The sequence below is a fragment of the Leptopilina heterotoma genome, unplaced genomic scaffold, assembly GCF_015476425.1.
Source record: "Leptopilina heterotoma isolate Lh14 unplaced genomic scaffold, ASM1547642v1 Lhet_114, whole genome shotgun sequence".
NCBI classification, from domain to species: domain Eukaryota; kingdom Metazoa; phylum Arthropoda; class Insecta; order Hymenoptera; family Figitidae; genus Leptopilina; species Leptopilina heterotoma.
This window is the reverse complement of record NW_025110833.1, coordinates 6,729,304-6,752,088: the sequence shown is the minus strand read 5'-3', so window position 1 is coordinate 6,752,088 and position 22,785 is coordinate 6,729,304. Positions and strand designations below refer to the sequence as shown.

At 21.5% G+C, this 22,785-nt stretch overlaps 1 protein-coding gene across 7 annotated transcripts in view; it reads right to left on the bottom strand.

The window, feature by feature from the left end:
* Nucleotides 1-22,785, bottom strand: part of LOC122507295 (protein bric-a-brac 1-like) — a 603,721-nt gene that overhangs the window by 394,363 nt on the left and 186,573 nt on the right. Inside the window, exon 2 of one of the 7 annotated variants that reach the window (XM_043619969.1) lies at nucleotides 20,046-20,082. The exons of 5 other annotated variants lie outside the window; for them this stretch is intronic. In XM_043619969.1, the coding sequence (XP_043475904.1) occupies nucleotides 20,046-20,082 (37 nt within the window). Of the gene's footprint in view, nucleotides 1-19,929; nucleotides 20,083-22,785 lie in introns of those variants that run through there. One more of the 7 variants, XM_043619938.1, reaches the window with a different exon arrangement.

The following is a 22,785-nucleotide window of genomic DNA, read 5'->3' as shown; positions in this document are numbered from 1 at the left end:
TTCTGTCTCGTTTGGTGGTGGTGAAAACAAAAAGAAAAAAAATCAACCCAGTGGTTGGTCGTCGGTGGGAGAAAAAAAGAGAGAGAGAGAGCACATATGTGAGTGAGAGAGAGAGAGAGAAGAGCTAAATTCAGGGCGTACATAGGAAAAAAGTGGGATGAAAAGGGTTGTTGGAGGGGTGGTGAGGGGGAAAAGCAATGGGGCAAGGGGTGAGAGGAAAGGTATGGTAGGAAAAAAAAAAGTGTAAAGCCTCGGCGTGCGCGGCGCTTCGTCGGGGACAATACGCAGCAATGAATGCCTATTATATTTATCTGTAACAGGCGTTCCATAAAACAAATAACACAGAAGTGTAACGAGAAAAAAATCGAGTTTTTTCTTTTTTTTTCTTTTTTTTTTTTTGCAAACGCGACAGAGGCTTGCGGGCTTCATCTCTCACTCTCTCACTCTCTCCGCTTATACAGCTTTCCTTTCATCGGACAAAAATAAAATAGGGAGAAAAAAAATAATAAAAAAAAAGAACGTACCAAAAAATATTTTTCAAATTGCGGATATTCCCCGTGAAAATGAATTGAATCCGCTTGTTGGCTACGAGATTTTGCAGGAAATATGGATCCAGATAATTTGTAACTACTTTTTTTTTATTCTTCTTCTTTACACTGAGAGGGAACAATAAAAATAAAATCAAATGCAATATCTTTTTTTCTGGAAATGTGAAAAAAAATTTTTGAAAATAATTACTACTGAATTTATTTCTGTATTCTCTCTCTCTCTCTCTCTCTCTCTCTTATTTTTTATTTATTATATTCATTTTTTTTATTTTATTATTTACTTTATTTTTTATTTTATTTTTTAATTTATTAAAATATCACTTCTAACAGCAATTATTAATCAAAATTATTATTGTTAACAGCAATTTTCACTAAAAATTAATATTGCTTATAGTAATTAATACATGTTGTAATTATTACTGAAACTAGCAACAATTCGCGCGGCTAACTTTTTACTTCATTTTTTTAAAAATAAAATTAGCAATTTTAAAATTAATAGAATTTTAAAAAATTCAAATTTTCGTTGAAAACACTAAAATAATTCAATTTTGGAGAAATTGCAAATAATTTATTGCAGAAGTTCAATTATTTTCAAAAGTAATAAAATTCTTCTCATAAAATTTAATTATGTTTAAATTAAAAAAAAAAATTCTCTTCAAAATTCCAATTATCTTTGTAAATAACCAAACTTTTTCCCCAAAGTTCAATTATTTTCAAAAATGACAATAAAATTTCTTGTCCTAATTTCAATTATTGTTCAATATCTACTATTTTAATAACATTTTCCGAGAAAATTTCAATTATTTAAAAAAAAATTAATAAAATAGTACACAAACATTTAATTATTATCAAAAATATTAAAAATTTCACAGGAATTTTTTTTTCAAAAAGGTTAGAATTTGAAATTTTTGAATTTCTTAATTCCTGTGGAAAAATAATAATAATTAAATATTTATTTAAAAAAGAAATTATTGATGTTTTCGAATAATTTTACAATTAAAAAAATTTGTAAAAATGTAACGGAACATTTTTTTTTTTAGTAAAATTTTTTCCTTTATTTTCTAAAAATTTAAAAATTTTCCTTTTTAATGAAAATTTGTAATTGACAAATAGAATTTATAAACATTTGTTTCGTTTATTTTTTAAAAAAAACTTTGAATTTTATGAAAACAATTGTAATTAAAAAATTGAAATAATGTAAATTATTCCCTTATGAAAATTGAAAATGTTTTTTCCCCAAAATAAAAGAATGAGTTTGTGAACAAACTTTGTTAAAACTTTGTTTTGTTTGTTATTGAGAAATAAAAATTATGCATAAAATGGATATTTATTTAATATTTTTTAATCATAATTTTTAAACAAATTTTCTATTTTTTATAAATAAAGAAGAGAAAAATTTGCATAAATTTAGATCAGTCAAACAGGGTACAGTTTTTCTAAAAAATGTTTTTCTAATAAAGGTGAATTTTTAAAAAAAAATTTCTAATTGAAGGTGATTTTCTAAAAATTTCTTTTTCTAATAAATTTTCAAAAATGATTTTTTTCTAACAATATTCAATTTTTGTAATTGAAATTTTTTACTTTAATTTAATTCTTTAAAAAAATACTTGAGTATTCGTTAAAAAAAATTATAACAAAAAATAGAAATTATGCTAATTTTTTTAAACAAAATTTAAAAATAATCTAGTTAAAAATCGTAATAAAAAAATAGAAATTATTGTGATTTTTTTTCTTAAAGATATTTAAAATTTTCTAAGAAAAAATGTTTTACAAATAAATTAATTTTGGAAATTTTTGTATAAAAATTGATGCAAATTATTATTTTTTTTTCAAAGAAGAACAGAATTTTGTTAACGAATTGTGATAAGAAATAGTAAATTTGATAAAAATTTTCTCTACTTTTTCAAAAAGAAACTTACCTATAATTTTGTAAACAGAATTTTGATTGAAAAACAGAAAATATGCAAAATAGTTCCTATTTCCTAATTTTAATTCATTAACAATTTTTTCCAACTTTTATCAAAATTACGGAATTTTACAAAAATAGGAAAATAAATATTAGAAATCATAACTTTTTAGAAAAACATTTGTTACAAATCAAAACTTGTCAGAAAATACTTTTTTTCGAAAACAAATTTCGGTAGAAATCGCTGTTTTTTTTTAGACAAAAAGGATTAGAAAAAGTAACAAAAATTAAACAAAAGGAATTAAAAGTGACCACCTACAAAAAATTATTTGATATAAATATTATTTGATACAAATATTATTTGACATAAATATTAATTTGACAACAAATGAGTTAATCAGTTTTTTTTTTTCAGAAAAAAATTACAAAAAACTACAAATATAAATTATTAAACTCTTATTTAATATGCAAAATTGCAAAAATTACAATTAATGTAGAAACAACGAGTAAATAAATAAATTAATGATAAAAAAAAAATACACAGAAAATAAAAGCGAGGAGTAATTTTAATATTGTGTAATTTTTTGAGGGACGTTATTGAGATAGAAAACAAAAGATTTAATTAGATTGAATATGTTTGAGTGACATATAATTATTTTTGCATCTGACCTCGATTTTGTTTTTATCTGTTTATTAAATATGAAATATGTTGTGTGTAGGTGTGTTTGAGAGAAAAAAAAATGAGAGAGAGAGAGAGAAACATGACGTATATGCGTGACGTGTATTGCGTGCACTACGCATGCTCACATATTTATATAGAAAATCGCTCGCTTATTATATGCGAATATAATGATAGATGTAATCCCATTGTAAAAGAAAGCAAAAAGAAAAAATAAATAATAATTATTTACAAGTAAACATATTAAGATATGCGCGCAAGGTAGACATCTCTCTAATAGTAATTATCTCTTCCCGTCAGGTCGCCGCCACCCTTTTTTTTCTATAATTTTTATTTAAAACTTTTTCAAGTTTATATTTATAACGAAAAAAGAAACAACTTATTCAAATGACTTTGATTATTTATTAATTGTAAATTGTAAGTTCAACTTTTTGTTTCAAGTTTACGTTTAACCTTTAAGTTTCACTTTGATAAAGTATTAATTTCTAGTTTTCAAGTTTTTAATGATAATTATAAACTTCTGTAAGTTTAAATAATTTTGATTCTACTTTGTTAACATTTTTTTTCCGCATTTTCCAGTGTTATTAATAATTGAATGAACAATAGATAATTACCTAGTGATATTTTTACTGAAATTAATTTTTATCTGTAATATTTATATTATTTTTATAAACAGTTAAAATGGGTAATATTTAAAAATATTTCGAATAAAAATTATAAAAATAAATAAATATTAAATATTTCCTTTTAATTTTAATTATATTATTATTACACGAAAAAAAAATTAACCTGGAACAGCTAGAAATTATTAGCGAATCTTGTTTCAGTTAGTAATAGTAATAATATAATACTAATGATAGTAATAAATAATATTAATATTAATAATAATTTTTATTATTAGACTAAATATTATAATTTAGAATTAATAATAAAATTAATAATAATGATGCTAAAGATGACAGTAGTAAAGAGGGGAATTTTCTCATTTTCAGCGCACAAAATAAGAAAATATAATAAGTTGAAATTAAAGGGAAATTATAAACTTTTTATTGTTAAACTTGACACGATAAAATGAGAATGATATCGTATCTACAATATTTCCGCGAATACCAAAGACTGTTATAAAAAATTCAAAGTAACACAGCAAACATAGTTTCAAGTTAGCGTAATTTCACATTGCTTTAGATTAATATTTAAATGTGTGAGCAGGCATTTACTGCATTCTATAGGTTCCACGTCGTACATATGTACTTCCTCTCTAGAAAGAGCGATATTCAACATTAATGAAATAAAATAATCGATCGAGAGTATATTAAAACAGTTATAAGATTCTTTTTTACTTTCTAAATATAAGGAGAACAAAAGTACTGTATTTTTCATTATTTTATTTGTTAAGAGAGAGAAAAAAATGGTTTTTCATTTTTCCTCTTTTTAAAAATTAATTTTTAATTAAAAACTATACTCTTTATGGAAATTACTTTTTAATTAAAACTATAGGTACTCTTTACTAAAACTGCTTTTTAATTAAAACTATATACTCTTTACTAAAACTAGTTTTTAATTAAATACTATAAAAATACCTTTTAATTGAAACTAATCTCTTGGTAAAATTACTACCAATTAGAGAATACTATGAATTAAAACTTCTATTATTCAAAAGTAATTTTTTAAAAGTAATTTTTCAAAAGTAATTTTTTAAAAGTAATTTTTCAAAAGTAATTTTTTAAAAGTAATTTTTTAAAAATAATGTTTATCGTTGAAAATATTAGTGTATAAAAATATTAGTAACTAAATATTAGTACCTAACTATTATTAACTAAAAAAAATATTAACGGAAAAAATTATTAACCGAAAATATGAATAACTCAAAATAATAATAGCTCAAAATATTATTAATTAAAAATACTATTAATTACAATTTCTCTTAATCAAACGTTTTTTTTCTTTACAATAATTATTACGTGAAACGTTCCTTAAATAAAAGTAATTTTTACTATAATAATTTTTATACTTAAAAATATTATCAACTAAAAATATTATTGGCAAAAAATATTAGGAAGTTAAAATATTATTCGCTAAAAATACTATTAACTAAAAATATTATTAGTTAAAAGTATTTTTAACTAAAAATATACAAATTTTATTCCATAAAATTATTTTTATTTTTTATTTTCTTATTTTTTATTATTTTAATTATTTTATTAAATAAAAATATTCATTTAAAATATTAACTAAAAATATTAACTAAAAATATTAACTTAAAATATTAACTAAAAACATTATTAACTAAAAATATTATTAATCAAAAATAATATTAATCAGTGCTGTTAGATGATTAAAATTCAATTAAACTTTTTCAAAAAAAAATTACTTTTACAAAATTTTTATAACTATAAACGTATGAAAAATACGGATTTTCGAAGATTTTAGTTTGAAACCTTTTCAAAATTCAATTATTTATAACGAAAAAAAATTCATGCTATAATATACTTTTATTTTTCAATTATTATCTATAATTTTAACTGAAATACAATTTTTAAATCAATTTTTTATTAGAAATTTCCACGAGAATTCAATTATTTAAATACAAAAATAAATCATTCAATGTTCCTAAAAACTGAGTTTTGATAAAGAATTTTATCAACAAATTTTTAAATAATTAAATTCTTCCATACAGTGCTGACAGACGATTAAAACGAAAGAATTCAATTTTTTTTTTAAATTTGTAATACATTTCGAATAAATTCAATTATTTTCTAAACTTTTAATAAATCCTTCAAAACAATATTTAATTAGGTATATTTTTAAATAGTAAAATTCTTTGCAAAGATCCAATTATTTAAAACAAAAAAATTTCACGAAAGAATTCGATTTTTTTCTTAATTTGTTATAAAAAATATCAATAGAATTCAATTATTTTCTAAAATTTTTAATAAAACTCAATAATTAAATGTTTAATTTCAATTATTAGCAAACACGATTATTTTAAAAACTTGGGAGAAATTGTTCATAAAATTTTACTATTTATGAAAATAATTGAATTCTTCCATCGAATTTTATTAAATTTTTTTTTAAATAATTGAAATGTGAAGAAATTTTTTATTTATGAAAATAATTGAATTCTTACACAACGAATTTTATTACATTTTTTTAAATAATTGAATTCACGTAAAAAATTCTATTACTTGTAAAAGTAATTGAATTCTTGCAGAGAATTTTATTAAAATTTTTGTAATTAATTTAATTTTTTTCTAAAAAATTTTATGGAAATTTAAATTATTATAAAACATGAAGTGATTGTTCTCTTCATGTTTTATAATAATATTCTTATTAGTTGTTGATTCTTAATACCTATGGAATAATAATAATGATTAAATATTTATTTAAAAAAGAAGTCATTGTTGTTTTCAAATAATTTTACAATTAGAGAAATTTGTAAATAAATTTTTTTTGAGTTTCTATTTCGTACGAATTTTAATAAAATTATTAAGAATAATTACATTTTTCGAGGAATTCAATTAAAATTGTATTAAAAATACTTCTCTTTATTAAAAGTGAACAATAATAATAATATTAACAATAACAATTAATTTCAAACTAAATATTCTATTAATGAAAACTATTGTTTTTTTTTTTGTTAATTTGAAAAATTTAATTAAAACTTTTTTCTTCAACTAATTTTTCTTAATAGTAAAAAAAAATGCCCTTAATTCAAAAGAGAAAAAAATTTTTTTTTAAATTAAAAAAGAGACAAGAGAGAGAGAGAGCGAGGGACGAGACAGTACAATATTTAGAGAAATTTACGTCAATTGAAATTATTTTTCTTGCTAAATACTCTTTCTGGAATTTCGCAATTACACGTGAATTTGTATTCTGTCATTTCGAGTCGCGGCAATAATTTTCACGTCACATTCGAAACAATTTCCCCCCTCTCTTACTCTTTAATTGTTCTCATATTTTTATCCCCCCTCCCCCAGAGCTCTCTTTCTATTCCAAAAGTCAAATTAATTTTTTCCTCTTCAAGACAATGTTTTATCAAGGGCGCGTGAGTACTATGGAAGAAACGTGACGAGAGTAAACGTAAAAAAAAATAGAAAAGAGAAAAAAAAAGTAAAAAAAAATAGAAAAGAGAAAAAAAAGTAAAAAAAAGAGGAAAAAGGCAAAAAGAAAAAAAAAATAAAAGAGAAAAAGAAAGTGACTAAAATGAGAAAAAAAAATTTTAATAAAAGAAAGAAAAGGAAAAGAGAGTAAAATATCTGGAAATTGTGTGTATATATGTGTACGTGTCAGAAAGAGCAGATTCAATGGTGTCGAGGGTGAAAGTTTCGTTTGAGCTTCAAAGTGCTTTGGCTGCGATTTTTCGCCCTTTGGTCGGTGGCGATGTTTCGCGAGAATTTGCAATCGGATAAAGGGGAGGAATGGGAAACCGGGTAAAATACTCTGGAATGACAGCGGATAAAGAGAGTACGAGAAGAAGAGAGAGGACGAGAGTTTCGAGCGTGTAAATATGTGTGCATGAGAGAGGAGAGAATGAGAGCGAAAGAGGACCGAGGAGGCAGAGGTGTGTGCCAAAAACTATAACCTGTTGCATACGGCCACACGAACGCCGAAAAACGCCCCTAGCTTTTCCAACGTGTCCTTATTGTTAACCCAGTGTCACGACATGTAAAGTGTCTAGTTTTCCTCTCAAGTGACACATCAACTCTTCACTTAAATTTCAAAAAAAAAGAAAAAAAATTTTTCATAAACTTCCTCTTTTTTTCTATTTTAATATTATACATTCTACTGTATTTGGATTGCTTTTCAATTTTTCCGTTTTTTAAAAATTTGTTTTCAAAATATTATATAAATAAATTAATTAATTAAATTAAATTATTAATAAATAATAAATTAATTATTTATTTATTAATTATTTACACTCAACAACTCGCTTTATGTTAATGCATGAAAAATTTATTGTTCAAAATAAATTGAATTTTATGAGAGTTGCGTTTAAAATTTTCATAAATAGTTGAACTTCAAAAGTTTTAATTAGAAATTTTTGGAAATTTCAATTTTCAATAAATTTTTTTTTTTTAGAAATTTTAAAGAACTTAAATATTTTTGAAAAATTTTAATATATAATTCAAATTCTTCGGAAATTAGTTAAATTTTTTTAATAAATATTGAATTAGTTATTAAAAATAATAGATTCATAAAAGAATTCCAGTTAAAAACACTTAAAAGAATTGAATTTTGAAAAAGTTACAAATGATTGCAGAAATTCAATTATTTTCAAAAATAAAATTCTATACGCAAACGATTAATTATTTTTATAAACTGTCATAAATAATAAATTGATTTAAAGAGTCAGGGAAAAAGAAAAATTTAATTTTTGTTGCATAAATAATTTATTAGTCAATCAGACTAATAAATTATTTAAAAAAATTATTTCCCTTTAAATAAAAAAAATTTTTTTAAATTATTTTCAAAAAAAGTACAACAGAATAAAAAAATATAAAACTTTCTTTAAAAAAAAAGAAATAATTTTTTGTATATTTAAATTAGAAATAGAATTGAATAAAAAGAGAGGAGAGGATATACGTATGTAATAAATAGCTTTTGTAAGGTTTTTAATGATTTGAATTTTACTGATTCTTTAACTGAAAGCGGATGTGACGTTAAGTATAATGTGAAAATGATGTAACCACCTTATTCTCTTAAAACTACGAAAAAAAAAACCTCGTGAGAAAAAGTGCCAACTTCTTAATTAACGACGTTTTATATTCCATTCAATTATTTACTTTAACATCTCGTCGCGATTTAAAAGTTCGTTACAATAACGTAATCACAAACTCTGACAATTAATATCTTCATCACGTATAAAACATCATTATTATTTTTCTCTAATTATTATTATTTTTAACAATTTATTACTTTTTTTTTTAATTATTTCTTTAAATTATTTTTTTAAATTATTTTTTTAAATTATTTTTTTAAAATTATTTTTTTAAAATTATTTTTTTTAAATTATTTTTTAAAATTATTCTTTTAAATTATTTTTAAATTATTTTTGAAAATTATTTCTTTAAAATTATTTTTTTTAATTATTTTTTTAAATTATTTTTTTAATTTATTCTTTTAAATTATTCTTTTAAATTATTTTTAAATTATTTTTTTAAATTATTTTTTTAAATTATTTTTTTTAATTGTTACTATTTTTAAACTATTATTTTTTAATTATTTTTTTAAATATTAACTTTTCAAGTTTTATCAAAAATTATTGTTATTAAAAATTGTTATTAGTAAAATTCTAAAATTTAATATCACGAAAAATCTTTATTACAAATTGGTATTTAATACTAAAAGTTATTTTTACCAACAATTTATGTAATTAACAATTATAATTACTAAAATTTACTGCTAATAATAACTATTAGTAACAATTTTTATTTTACTATCAGTAAAAATTATTTTTTAGTAACAATAATCATTAGTAAAAAAAATTTTTATTAATAATTACTGTTGGTAATTATAATTTTAGTAAATATCGTTTTTAGTAATAATATTTATTACCAACAGTATAATTATGAATAAAAATTATTTTTACTAATAATTTTTGCTAAAATTATTATTCTAATAGTATTGTGACTAAAAATAGTTTTTCTAATAATTATGACGACTGAAAATTATTTTCAATAAAAATTATTATTACTGAACATTATTTTTTACTAAAAATGAGTATTACAGTTAATATATTATAGTTAATTATTATATTAATAGTTAATTAATATAATTACATAATTAGTATAATTATTATTAATAATTATTAAAAAAATTTTTAATAATAATAATTATTATTATTTAATTTTTTTTATTACTTAAAAATTATTATTCCGAAAAATTATTATCATAATTTTAAATAAACTTTATTATAATAATGTTTCCATTGCAAATAAGGTACAATTATTTTAAGTAAAAAAAAAATAATTGAAAATAAAATGGAGAAATGAAAGAAGAGGAAAAAAAATTCCTTAAACATATAATTCAAAACCTGACGATTTCATGTTTTGTTATATACCATATTATATCATCACTGAAAGAAAAGAAATGTAAAAGCTCAAAAGACTATATAAACCAAGGAAGGATGAATTGAATACAAACATTAATCTCGCTCTAAAAATAAACGCAACTAAACTGGCTCATAATAGTAATAATACATCACCCAAACATAGAGAAGAAGAACAAGAACAAGAAAAAAAAAAACAAAAAAAAAACGACCCGATACCACGCGGGTCGACGTACTTGAACACATTTTATTGCTAATCTTCCCGCCAAGTGAAACAAAGACGAGACGAGAGGCAGGGAAAGAGAACGAACTCCAAGTAAAAAAGAAGGCAGAAAAAAAAGGAAAGGAAAAAAAGAAAGAAATGAAAAGAGATGAGACTATGAAAGGGGTGGGGGAAAAAAGGGGGGGAGGGGGTTTCTAACGGGGGGAACTTGTGCGAAACAATAAGCATGCAGAGAGTAATGACTCGATAACACGGAAGTGTAGAAAAGAGAAAGAGACCTCACAACCATGAAAGGAATCAAGAGAGGGAATTTCTCCCCCATTTCCACCTTTCGTTTTTCCCTTTTTTTTCCCTCTCACCCCTTTATATATCACTTTTTCTCTCCACCTCATTCTGATGCTTTTCCTACATCCCTTGCCATTTTTTTCTTTTTTTTTTTTTTTTTTTTTTTTTTTTATCAACTATTCCACTCCCTAGTATCATAACTTTTTTTTTGTCTATATGCGTTTCTCGTTTCTTTTTGTCAGGGAGTCTTTTTTTTACAATTTTTAGTATTATTTTCTACTTTGGGAATTTAATACGATAATTTTATATTTTGAGAAAAAATCAGTGGAATTTTTTGTCAACTTTTAGTGAGTAGAATTTTTAATTAATCAATTTTTTAATCAGTGGAATTATTAATTAGTAAATTTCTGCTTAACAGAATTTTTTTTTAACCAAAATTTAATGAGTAGAAATTAGAAAATATTCCGTTTGAAATGAAGTTGAATTTTTTGAATTTAACAAAAACCTTATAAAATCTATTTTTATTAAATTAAATTTCCATAAGGCCAAAAATCTGTAAAGACGATTTTGCATTTATTCAAAGTTCTAATTTCGTAAATTTACATTTAACAAAATTTTAAAAAATTAAAAATTTTAACAAAATTTAACAAAATTTTAAAAAATTAAAAATTTTAACAAAATTTAACAAAATTTTCCTTTAACAAAACATTTTTTTTAAATTAAAATAACTTCAATTCTAAATTTTTGCAAAATTCAATTATTTTCGAAATTTTAATGTAAAATTCCTCAAAAATATAATTATATTTCAAAAGTAATTTTTAAATATGTACCTAAATAAATAATATTCTTTAAATCATAAAATTTATTTCAATTAAATTTAACATTTCCAAATAATTAGAAAATAATCTTTTTAAATTATTTTATCTAATTTGAAAAAATTTTAATTACAATTCTTCAAAAGACTAATTTTTTTTCATAATTTCCAAATTAAATTACATTCAAAACTTGAATAATAAATATAATAATCTTTATTAAATAACTATTTAAATACTTGTTTATACAGGAATTAAAATATTTTTAATGAATTTCTATTTCTACAAATTACAACTTTAATCCTTTCTAAATTCAATCATCTCTTTGTTGATATTTTTAAATAAAATTCTTAAAAACTAATAATTTTTGGAAAAAATAATAAAATAATAAATTTTTAAAATAAAAATTTATTATTAGTTTTACAACAATTAAAATTTTCAAATATTTCAATTTAAAAACCATTTAAAATTTACTTATTTCTAAAAAATCATAATTTAGAGAAATAATTTTATAAAAATTGTATGAAAATTGTAAATAATTGAATTATTTAAAGGAATTTTTTAAAAATTATTTTTAAAATAAATTGAAATCCTGCGAACATTTTTATTAATTATGAAAATAATTGAATTCTTGGACCGAATTTTATTGAAATTTTTAAAAATAGTTAAATTTCTGATACGTTGAATTTCCTGATAAGTATTTTATTAAAATTTTTGAAAATAATTGCATTCTAAAGATGAATTTTATTAAAATTGATTTAAATAATTTAATTTCCGTACAAATTGTACTATTTGTGAAAACAATTTAATTTCAGCGAAGAATTCAATTTGTTATAAAAATAATTGAATTTTTGCAAAGAATTTTTTTTTAAATTTGAAAATAATTTAATTTTATAAATTTTATATAAAAATTGTAAATAATTGAATTCTTACAAAGATTTTTGTTAATATTTTGGAAAAATTGAATTATTTAGTGATAGTATTTAAAATGGTATTAAAAATAATTGAGTATGTTTCTGATGAATTTCATCCAAATTTTGTTTAAGAAAAGAAATGAATTTTTTTGAGAAATTTTCTTAAGATGGTAAATATTGAAAATAATTATTGAATATCGGAAAATTTTCGAAAATAATATAATCCTTTCAAAGAATTTTATTAAAAATTTTTAGAATAATTCTTTATTTTATCAATTAGCGAATTTAAAGTAATGCAAATTGGCAAAAAAAAAAAGAAAAAAGTAGCCTCAAATCTAAAAAAAAATTCAAAAATCTTTAAACTAGTGAAAAAAAAATTCTTGAGATTTTGGTTATAATTTTTTCTAAAATTAAAATTGTTTTGAAAATAATTAAATTCCTGTGATAAATTTTACTGTTTTAAATAAATGAATTTTTCCAAATAATGTTTTATTAAAAATTTTTGAAAATAACTTAATTTTTATCATTAAAAATTTTTTTAAATAATTTAATTCTTGGGAAAAATGTTATTATTATTATTTTTGAAAATAAATAAACAAGAATAATTATGTAGTTAATAAGTGAATTTTAGAAATTTTTAATCTAAAATTATTCAAAAATTAATGTTTATATTTGAAAATATAAAATTTTTTAATTTGCAAAATAATAAATGGAACAGTAACATGGTTTATTTATATTATTTAAATGTTTAAAAATATTTTCATTATTACTTGATAGCAGCCTTTGCAAAATTTTCAAAAAATCTTCAAATTTTTACAATATTTCTTCAAATTCTTCAAATATCGATTGCTTTAATTTTTCTTTTATTAATATTTTGGAAAAAAATTGAATTATTTAGTGATTTAGTGATAGTTTTCAAAATTGTATTAAAAATAATTGAAATTTTGATGAATTTTATTCAAATTTTGTTTGCAGGTAAAGAATTTAATTCTTTTCAAAAATTTTATTAAGATTATAATAATAATAATAATATTGAAAATAATTGATTTTCGGAAAATTTTTGAAAATAGTTTATAGAATAATTTTCGAAATGAAAAAGTAGTAACTAAAAAAGGGGGAAAAAAAATAATTGAAAAGAGAATAAAAGGTTAATTTCTGTTATACAAGGAAAGATTTACCAAACAAAAAAGATTATAGTAACAAAAATAAAGAAAGAAAAGCAATGATTGGAATGAGAATAAAAAGATCAGTTTTGTTACAAGGCAAAGAATAAGAGAAAGAGAAAAGAGACATATGTTATCCTCTCATAGAATAACGAACGATATTTGCAAGACTGACATATATATATGTGTGTGTGTGTGGGTGAAAATATGTAAAGAGTAGGGGTGGGGAGGGGATGGTAAGCCGCGAGGCATGCCGCGGGTGAAAAACCGGAAAAATATGTCATCATTTCATCGACAGTCATCACAAAGACCGAATGAATAAGAGAACGAGCAAAATCCATCCTTCTCCCTCCCAACTCTTTTTCCACTGAACCCTTATACCGGCGGGCGTACACCACACTACCTCCACCCCCCCCCCTTTCCTATACCCACCCGATGAAGTCATTGTATTCTGCTCATCCCGGTGTATTGTCATCCGAAACAATGATTTCATAAAAAAAAAAAAAAAAAAAAAAAAAATACGCAAGGGTCGAGGGATCGTCGATGACAGATACGAATCCGTACACACGACATACAAGCGGATTGAAAAACGGGCCTGAATGCCAAGTTAACAAAAAAAAAGAAGAAAAAAAAAATTGCGAGACCGCCAATCGAGCAGCTAGTTATCCGCGGATATTTATATGCACACATTACTCGACAGCTAGTCAACACTAATTGCTGTGTGAAAAAATGCTGCGAGGAAGAATACGTACATATCCGCGAGGTAACGAATAATCGAGAGAATAGGCGAGAGATAAAGGGTGGTGGGTGTGTTGACTGAAAAAAATGAGGGTTTTTACAGGTAGAAAATAGAAACTATATATATACGAATAAACGAGAAGTGTGGAGAAAAATATGTGTGTACATCAGTGGATGTTTATAATGGAACCAGAAAATTGCGATTCTAGGTCGAAAAATAGAGGTATTTTAAAAAAGACGCACTCTTCTAATGGTTTTTCTATTTGAAATTCTGCTAAATATTGGGTCGATTTTCTCTCTCTCTCTCTCTCTCTCTCTCTCTTTCTCTTTCTCTTATCGGTATAATATTGGCGCAAATGCAGAAATCAATCTCTAATTTCAATCCTTAACTAAATTATTTTTGGACACAAAATTCTTATAAATTAAATAATTTTCAAGCACGAATATAATAATATAATTAATAACTATTCATAAGTAGGTCCGTAAATCCTGAAAAAGTCCGTAACTTTGCTTCACTCTCTAAATTTGAATTAGTAAAAATGTTTACTAATTTGAATTAGTGACTGACTTTTTGCTTTTGAATTAGTAAACTTTACTAATAAATTAGTAAAATAAATAATAATAACTAAATAAATAATAACTATTTATTAGTAAAATTTACTAATTCAAAAGCAAAAAGTCAGTCACTAATTCAAATTAGTAAACATTTTTACTAATTCAAATTTAGAGAGCAAGTCCGTAAAAGTCCTTTTTTTTTTAAAAAAAAAGGTCCGCAAAGTCCGTAATTTCATTCAAAAAGGATGAAAAGTTCGTAAATTGTACGATATAATTTTGAGAATTTTAGAGAAATTACAAACGATTGCAGAAAGTCAATTATTATTTTTAAAAGTAATAAAATTCTTTGCAAAAATTCAATTATGTTCAAAAAAATTTTTTAAATTCTTGTCAAAATTTCAATTATCTTTAGAAATACTAAAATTCTTTTCTGAAATTCAATTATTTTCAAAAAAATCTAAAATGTTGACATCTCAATTATCTTTATAAAAAAATAGAAAAATTCTTCGACAAAATTCAATTATTTTCGAAACTTTTCATAAAATTCATTAAAAAATTTCAATTATTTTCATAATTAATAATATTTATCACACGAATTTAATTATTTTCGAAAATTTTAATAAAATCCATTGCAAAATTTCAATTATTTTCAAAAGTAATAAAATTCTTCGCAGAAATTCAATTGTGTTCAAAAATTTAAAAAAATTCTCGTCAAAATTTCAATTATCTTTAGAAATATTAAAATTCTTCTCCGAAATTCAATTATTTTCAAAAAATCTAAAAAAATGGTCAACATCTTAATTATCTTTATAAATAAATAACAAAATTCTTCGACAAAATCCAATTATTTTCAAAAATTTTAATAAAATTCATTAAAAAATTTCAATTATTTTCATAATTAATAATATTTATTATACGAATTCAATTATTTTTAAAAATTTTAATAAAATCCATTGCAAAATTTCAATTATTTTCAAAAGTAATAAAATTCTTTGCAAAAATTCAATTATGTTCAAAAAATTTTTTTAAATTCTCGTAAAAATTTCAATTATCTTTAGAAATATTAAAATTTGTCTCTGAAATTCAATTATTTTCAAAAAATCTAAAAAAAATTGTCAACATCTCAATTATCTTTATAAATAAATAAATTTTGTCTTCGACAAAATTCAATTATTTTTAAAAATTTTAATAAAATCCGTTGCAAAATTTCAATTATTTTCAAAAGTAATAAAATTCTCTTTAGGTGAATTCAATTATTTTCAATAGAATTTTAATCGAATTCCTCGAAAAAATTTTCAAAAATTTTATAAAAAATTCGTCCAAAGAATTTAATTATTTAAAAATTTGTTGATAAAATTTTTAATAGGAACTGAATTCCAAGAAACATTCAATTATTCAATAAATTATTTTTGTATTTAAATAATTGAATTCTCGCAGAATTTTCTCATAAACATTGATTTAAAAATAGGTTTCAGTTAAAATCTTAGATTATAATAATTAAATTCTTTCGAAGAATTTCATTAATTAATTAAAATTTTTAGAATAATTAAATTTTATCGAGACACTTTTTTAAAATTGTCTTAAAAATAATTAAATTTCTACCAAAAAAATTTTATCAAAACTTTTTAAAATGTTTGAATTTCTGCTAAAATTCTAATATTTTTGAAAATAATTGAATTCTTGCGAAGAATTTTATTAAGACTTTTACAAATAATTGAATCTCTGCAAAGATTTTTATTATTTTACGAAAATTTTTAAATTCTTGCGAAAAATTTTATTAAAATTTCTGAAAGTAATTGAAGATCTGCCAAGAATTTTGTTATTTTTAATTCTTGGGAAGAATTTTATTAAATATTTTTAAAAATAATTGAATTCCTGTTAATTTTTTACAAGAATTAAATTATTTTTTTGAAAATTTTTAATAAAATTCTTCGCAAGAATTCAATTATTTTCATAAATAATAAAATTCAATGCAGAATTTCAATTATTTTATTTATTTTTAATATAATTTTAATCGAATTTTGTCGAAAAATGTAATTATTCTGAAAAATTTTATTAAAAATTCGTTGATAGAATTCAATTATTTGAAAATTTTGTTGGTAAACGAATTTTTATGGGAATTGAATTTTAAGAAACGTTCAATTATTCAATAAATTATTTATTTGCATTTTAATTGTATTTAAATAATTGAATTCTAGTAGAATTTTCAAATAAAAATTTATTTTCATTTCATAAAAATGAATTTCAATTAAAATTTTAGATAATAATTGAATATTAAAAGCAATAATATAGCGTGAATTTTAAAAAATAATTGAAGTTTGTATTTAATTTCTTTGAAAAAGTTTAATTGACTTTTTTTAATATTTATGTTTTGTTTCTATTTTCTATTATTTATTTAATTAAAAAATTTACGAATAATTGAAATTTCGTAAAATTGAATATTATAAAGAAATGAAAATAAAAAAATTGTCATAATTTTTTTTAAGTGGCAAAAAAACTTTACAATCTTGGACGAAAAAAATCAAAAATATAAAAAATCCCAAGTAAAGAAAAAGAAAAATTAAGAAAAATTAAAGTAAAGAAAAATTCCCCAAGTTTCGAGTAAAGTAAAGGACATAAAAACAGCGAAATCCATCCGCTAAGGTTATCTCGTCGTTGTGAGTGAAACGATCTTGAGAGAGAAAGTGAGAGAGGGATAAGATCCCTTTGGCGAAAAAATAAAGAAGAAAAAAGAGAGAGAGAGAGAGAAAGGGTTACCTATACGCTATATCAGACGATGCTTCTCTGCATTTCTGTCTGTCCCCTTATTCGAGGGGTTGAGGGAGGAAGATGGAAAAGGATACACGGCTATATTTATGATACTCCTTCCTTTTTTCATGGGGTTTTGTACCTCTTGTTAGCGGGGAAAATGATTACCTTCATTTGTTTCCTTCTGCGCTTTACATTTGTTGGCGCCCAGAGGGCTGCGAAGCCTTTATCATAAGCGCGGGAGGAATGGTAGAAAATCTGGTAGTCGGGGAGAGGAGGGAGGAGGGAGGAAAGGTGTGCGCGTGAATAACTAGAGAATTTTCTCAACCTACAACTATTATTAAGGGGTATTTTTTTATCCGGACATTATTTCTTTTTTGCAATTTGTATTTTAGTTCCTATTTACTATTTGCATTAGTTTCTCTTTTATTTTTCTTCTTTTCTTTCTTTTTTTCTTTTTCGTCTCTATTTCTTTCTATTTCTTTGTATTTCTTTATTTCAAAGTATTATTTATTTCCTGTATTATTTTTTATTTTATTTTATAAACCTTTTTGTATTTTTCATATTTTCTTTATAAATATTTTTCGTATTTATTTATTTCAATTTATAAATTAAATTTTTATTTTCATTTCATTTTTTTATTTTTATATTATTTTAATTCTATTCCTATTTTCTATTTAATTTTCTATTCTTATTCTCATTTATTCTGTTTATTTTATTTTTATTTTATTTTTATTTTATTTTTATTTTATTTTTATTTTATTTTTATTTTATTTTTATTTTATTTTTATTTTATTTTCATTTTATTTTTATATTTATTTTATCCGGTCTCTTATTTTATTTTTTTCTTCTTTTATTTTTTTTTACTTTTATTTCCTACGGTTTTTTTTACTTAATTTATTTTTATTTTATCCTCCTTTTATTTTCTTAATATTTATTTTATTCTTTTTTTTTATTTTCATTTTATTCTTCTTTTCTATTTTTACAATTTTATTTTTACTTTTTTATTTCTCCTTTATTTTTAGTTATTTCTTTTTTATATTTTCATTGTTTTATATTTATCTCTTAGAATTTTTTTTTATCGTAAATAAAAAAAAATTCGATAATAAAAGAAGGAAAAAATAGAAAAAAAATCAAATCCTTAAAAACAAATTGATAAATTTTTTATTTAATTCAAAAAAAATTTAATGTATATTAAATATTTTATTTTTTGTTCCTACATCTACGCTAATGAGTACAATCTTTTCCAATCGAAAATATTGTAATTATTTAGTATTAACATTAATTATTTAAATCAATTTAAATTGAATGAATTTTTTAATAAATACAATAGTATATATAATAATGATTAAATAATTTTCTCAATATATAAGAGAGCTCATAAGAAAAAAGTGAAAGAATAAAAGGTAGAGTGACTATAGGGGGGGAAGGAGGAGGGAGATATAAAGGGTGACTATAGCATCCGCGAGGTTATTGATGTGAAACCTAATCAATGAATCCAGACACTCTTTTAGTGATGGATAAATAATTTAATATATATCGGACGTTCATTATCCGATTGATAAAAAATAAATGAGAAAAAAAAGTCATTTCAATGACTTGACAAAGAATATGAAGGGAAATAATAATAATATACCCCTTTTTTCTTTATTATGAAGAAAAACCTCTTAAAGATGACAATTTCTTTCAATGGTATATGGAAAATCTATATTTTATATATAAAATTTTATTATCCTCTCTATCAATGATACAATTTTATAAGTTATCTATACAATTTTCTTCTTTTTCAATTTATAATTTAGAAATTCAATACAATTTTAATTTATAAATTGAAGAAGGAAAAGAGGGAATAATTTAATTTGAAAAATGGTTTCTTTTTTTTTTGAAATATTTCTTTTAAAAACTCGATACTAATTAGATGAAAATATTAATGATAATATAGAAATTAATTATTAATTCAACAATTCTAGAAAAATTAACAAAAAATATAATAATAATAATAAGACAATTAAAAAACAATATATATTGTTATTATAAAATATAAATTGAGTTAAAGTTTTCTGGAAAGTATCAAATCGATAGTAAAGTAGATCAAATTAATACCCAAAATTCGGATTTTTTTCAGTATAATTTAATTAATATATAACTTTAAAAATTTTTGTCTAATTTTGTTTTTTGTTTGAAATTTTAGTTTTTAAAAAATTAAAAAATTTTTTTTAGCCTAGAAACAAAATTATTGTCAATAAAATTTTTCAATTTCAACACTTGAAATTAAAAAGGCGTTAGTTTTTTTTTTGGGTTAAAAACTTGTAATCAATTTTTTTTCTATTGGAAATAATTAAACTATTTTAGCAGTTGAAAAATTGACAAAAAAATAAAAGGTTTTTCGTGAAAAGATATTTTTGAAAAATGTATTTTAAACTTACAAAGAGATGCTCGATATTGTAAAATGCCAACACTCACCTGAAACAAAGAAAAAATGTACATAATTATTCAACAGTTTTTTTTTATTCTATAATCTAAATTTTAATGGTTAATAATAAATAATAATACCAATATTAAAATTCATAAATTCAAACGTTGAATTCAGAAAATAGACACAATAAGATTTTATTCAATGAAAATTTTATATATATATATACAAAAAACATGAATTTAAAAATAATTTCAATGGAAAATTATAATAATAAAACAATAATGCAATATAAATATAAATACCAACGGTTCATTATAAAAATAAAAATTATAAAATTTATAAAATTTATAAATAATGTATAGGAATGAAAGTAACAGTGTGTATAAATAAAAATATCAGTATATGTAAATAAAAATATTATGTTAATAAAAAGAATGTTATATAAGAATTATTATACATATATAGAGATAAATATACAATATAGAAATAAACATTATAATATAAAAATAAATAATAAATGTAAAAATAAACTTAAAGAAAATAAAAATAGAAATGTTATTAAATAATAAAGAAAAATATATGTATTAAATAAAAGCTTAAAATAAAATCGTTAAATAAAATTATTAATTAACTATAATAATTAAAATTAATAGAAAATTAAAATTAAAGTTAAATTAAATTAATAGAAAAATATATAGAAAATAAATATAAAAAATATTTATTTATTTATTATTATTTATTTATTTATTTATTATTATAATATAATAAATATTTTATATAAAAAAATAATATAAAAATTATATAATTTTAGTATATAGTAATAGAAATAATAATAGAACTTTGCCAATTAATTCAGTCCTCGATAATAGGGATTGTCAATCAGTATCGTTATCATAATAAACTCATTGGCATTTTCTCGGTTTTAAAATTACTCTCACGATAAGAGAGCGAGAAGTTGCACTTTCTCGCATTAATACAAGAGAGAGAGAGAGAGAGAGCTCATTTATTGCTTTTGACAATTTCAACTCGGGCAATTGTAGCAAGCGCTTATTTTTATACAGCACTTCTTTTATTTCTCATTTTCTCTCTCTCTCTCTCCCTCTCCTTTTTTTTGCTCGTTTGATTTTTCCCTCCTTTCTACGTATTTCCTTTGGGCAATTTTTTTTTTATTTTTTTTTTTTTTGTTTCAGAGTGCGCGGCGCAGGCAATAACGGTGTATTATTACTATCGTCGTGGCGGTTTACTTTTGAGGTATGAGGCAGAGCGCGCGTATAGTTAGAAAAATAAAAGGTGGAATATGGCGGGAGGAGATCGACATGGGGCATATACTGGTAAATTATATTTACTTATGCTCGCGAGTAGAATTGTACCGTTACGGATCATTACCAGGACTACTGGCTACGACTGCCAACCAATTCGACTCGACCATGTCACAATGCTCTATTACGGACGTACGACAAAGATTCCATTTTTTTTTTTTTGCTTTTGAATTAGTAAATTTTACTAATTTGTAGAAATTGATATTTTTATTTTTTATTAGTAAAATTTACTAATTTACTAAAACTAATTAAACCCTACTAATAATTTACTAAAACCTACTACTAATTTACTAAAAACTGCTACTAATTTAATTTGAATGAGTAAAAATTGGAATAAAATTTACTAATTTGAAAGAAAAAAAGTCAAATCACGAATATTTAAATCTAGAGAGTAGAAAAGTGGTAATTTAAAATAATAATATATATAATATAATGTATAATATATTCTATACACACAATATATATGTACGATGTTTCAAATATCTCGCTTTGTTCTCTACATGGAGAAAATCGATGAAACGCGCGCGCTCTCAATGCGAAAATTCAACATTCTAAATCAAGTATATAAAGAAAACCTTTTCATTAAACTACAAATATCAAAACTCGATATTACGTTTCTGTAATAATATTGCTTTCAGGTATTTATCTCCGTCTAACCGGTGCCAAGCCTACTTTAAAATATTCAAATGTCATTTCAACAATTTCACTTTGGAGCGAGCGCGCGGATCCTTTTGAAAATTGCCATTTTTATTATTTTAATTATTAATTTAATTATTGTTGCAATTATTTTTATTTTATTTTTTACTTTCATTTCTAAATGGCAGCAAAAATAATTTCCATGACTCTTACATAATTAGAAATTATAACAAAAAATTATACATATATATACTTTAATTAATAAAGATCTTAAACTTATTTGTTTGGCCGTTAGGACAAACAAAGAAGTTTAAGATCTTTATTAATTAAAGTATATGGCTTTATAAATAAGAAATTTTTTATAAAATATGATAAATAATTTATCATTATTATTAAAAATATTAAAATTATTATCAAGAGAGAATTAAAAACATACAGAAAGAATCAATTTTAACAAAAATAGGTACTTATTTATCACAATGAGAATTGTAATAACAAATGAATCAATCAAAAATCAAAAAAGTTTTTTTTTAAATAAAAAAAAAAATTTTTAAATAAAAAAAAAACGTTATAGATCACAATTTTTGGAAAATTTAATTAAAACAATTGCCATATAGTAACAATAAAAAACGAATTTTTCTCACAAACTTACATAATGAATATCATAAATAAAATATTAAAAAAAGAGTGCAAAAAGAATATTAAAAAAAAATGTTCTTCGCAGTAATAAATAGCACAGGAATAATGAAAAGCAGAGCCCCCGAACCACCGCCTTTCATTAACTCCTCCATTGTG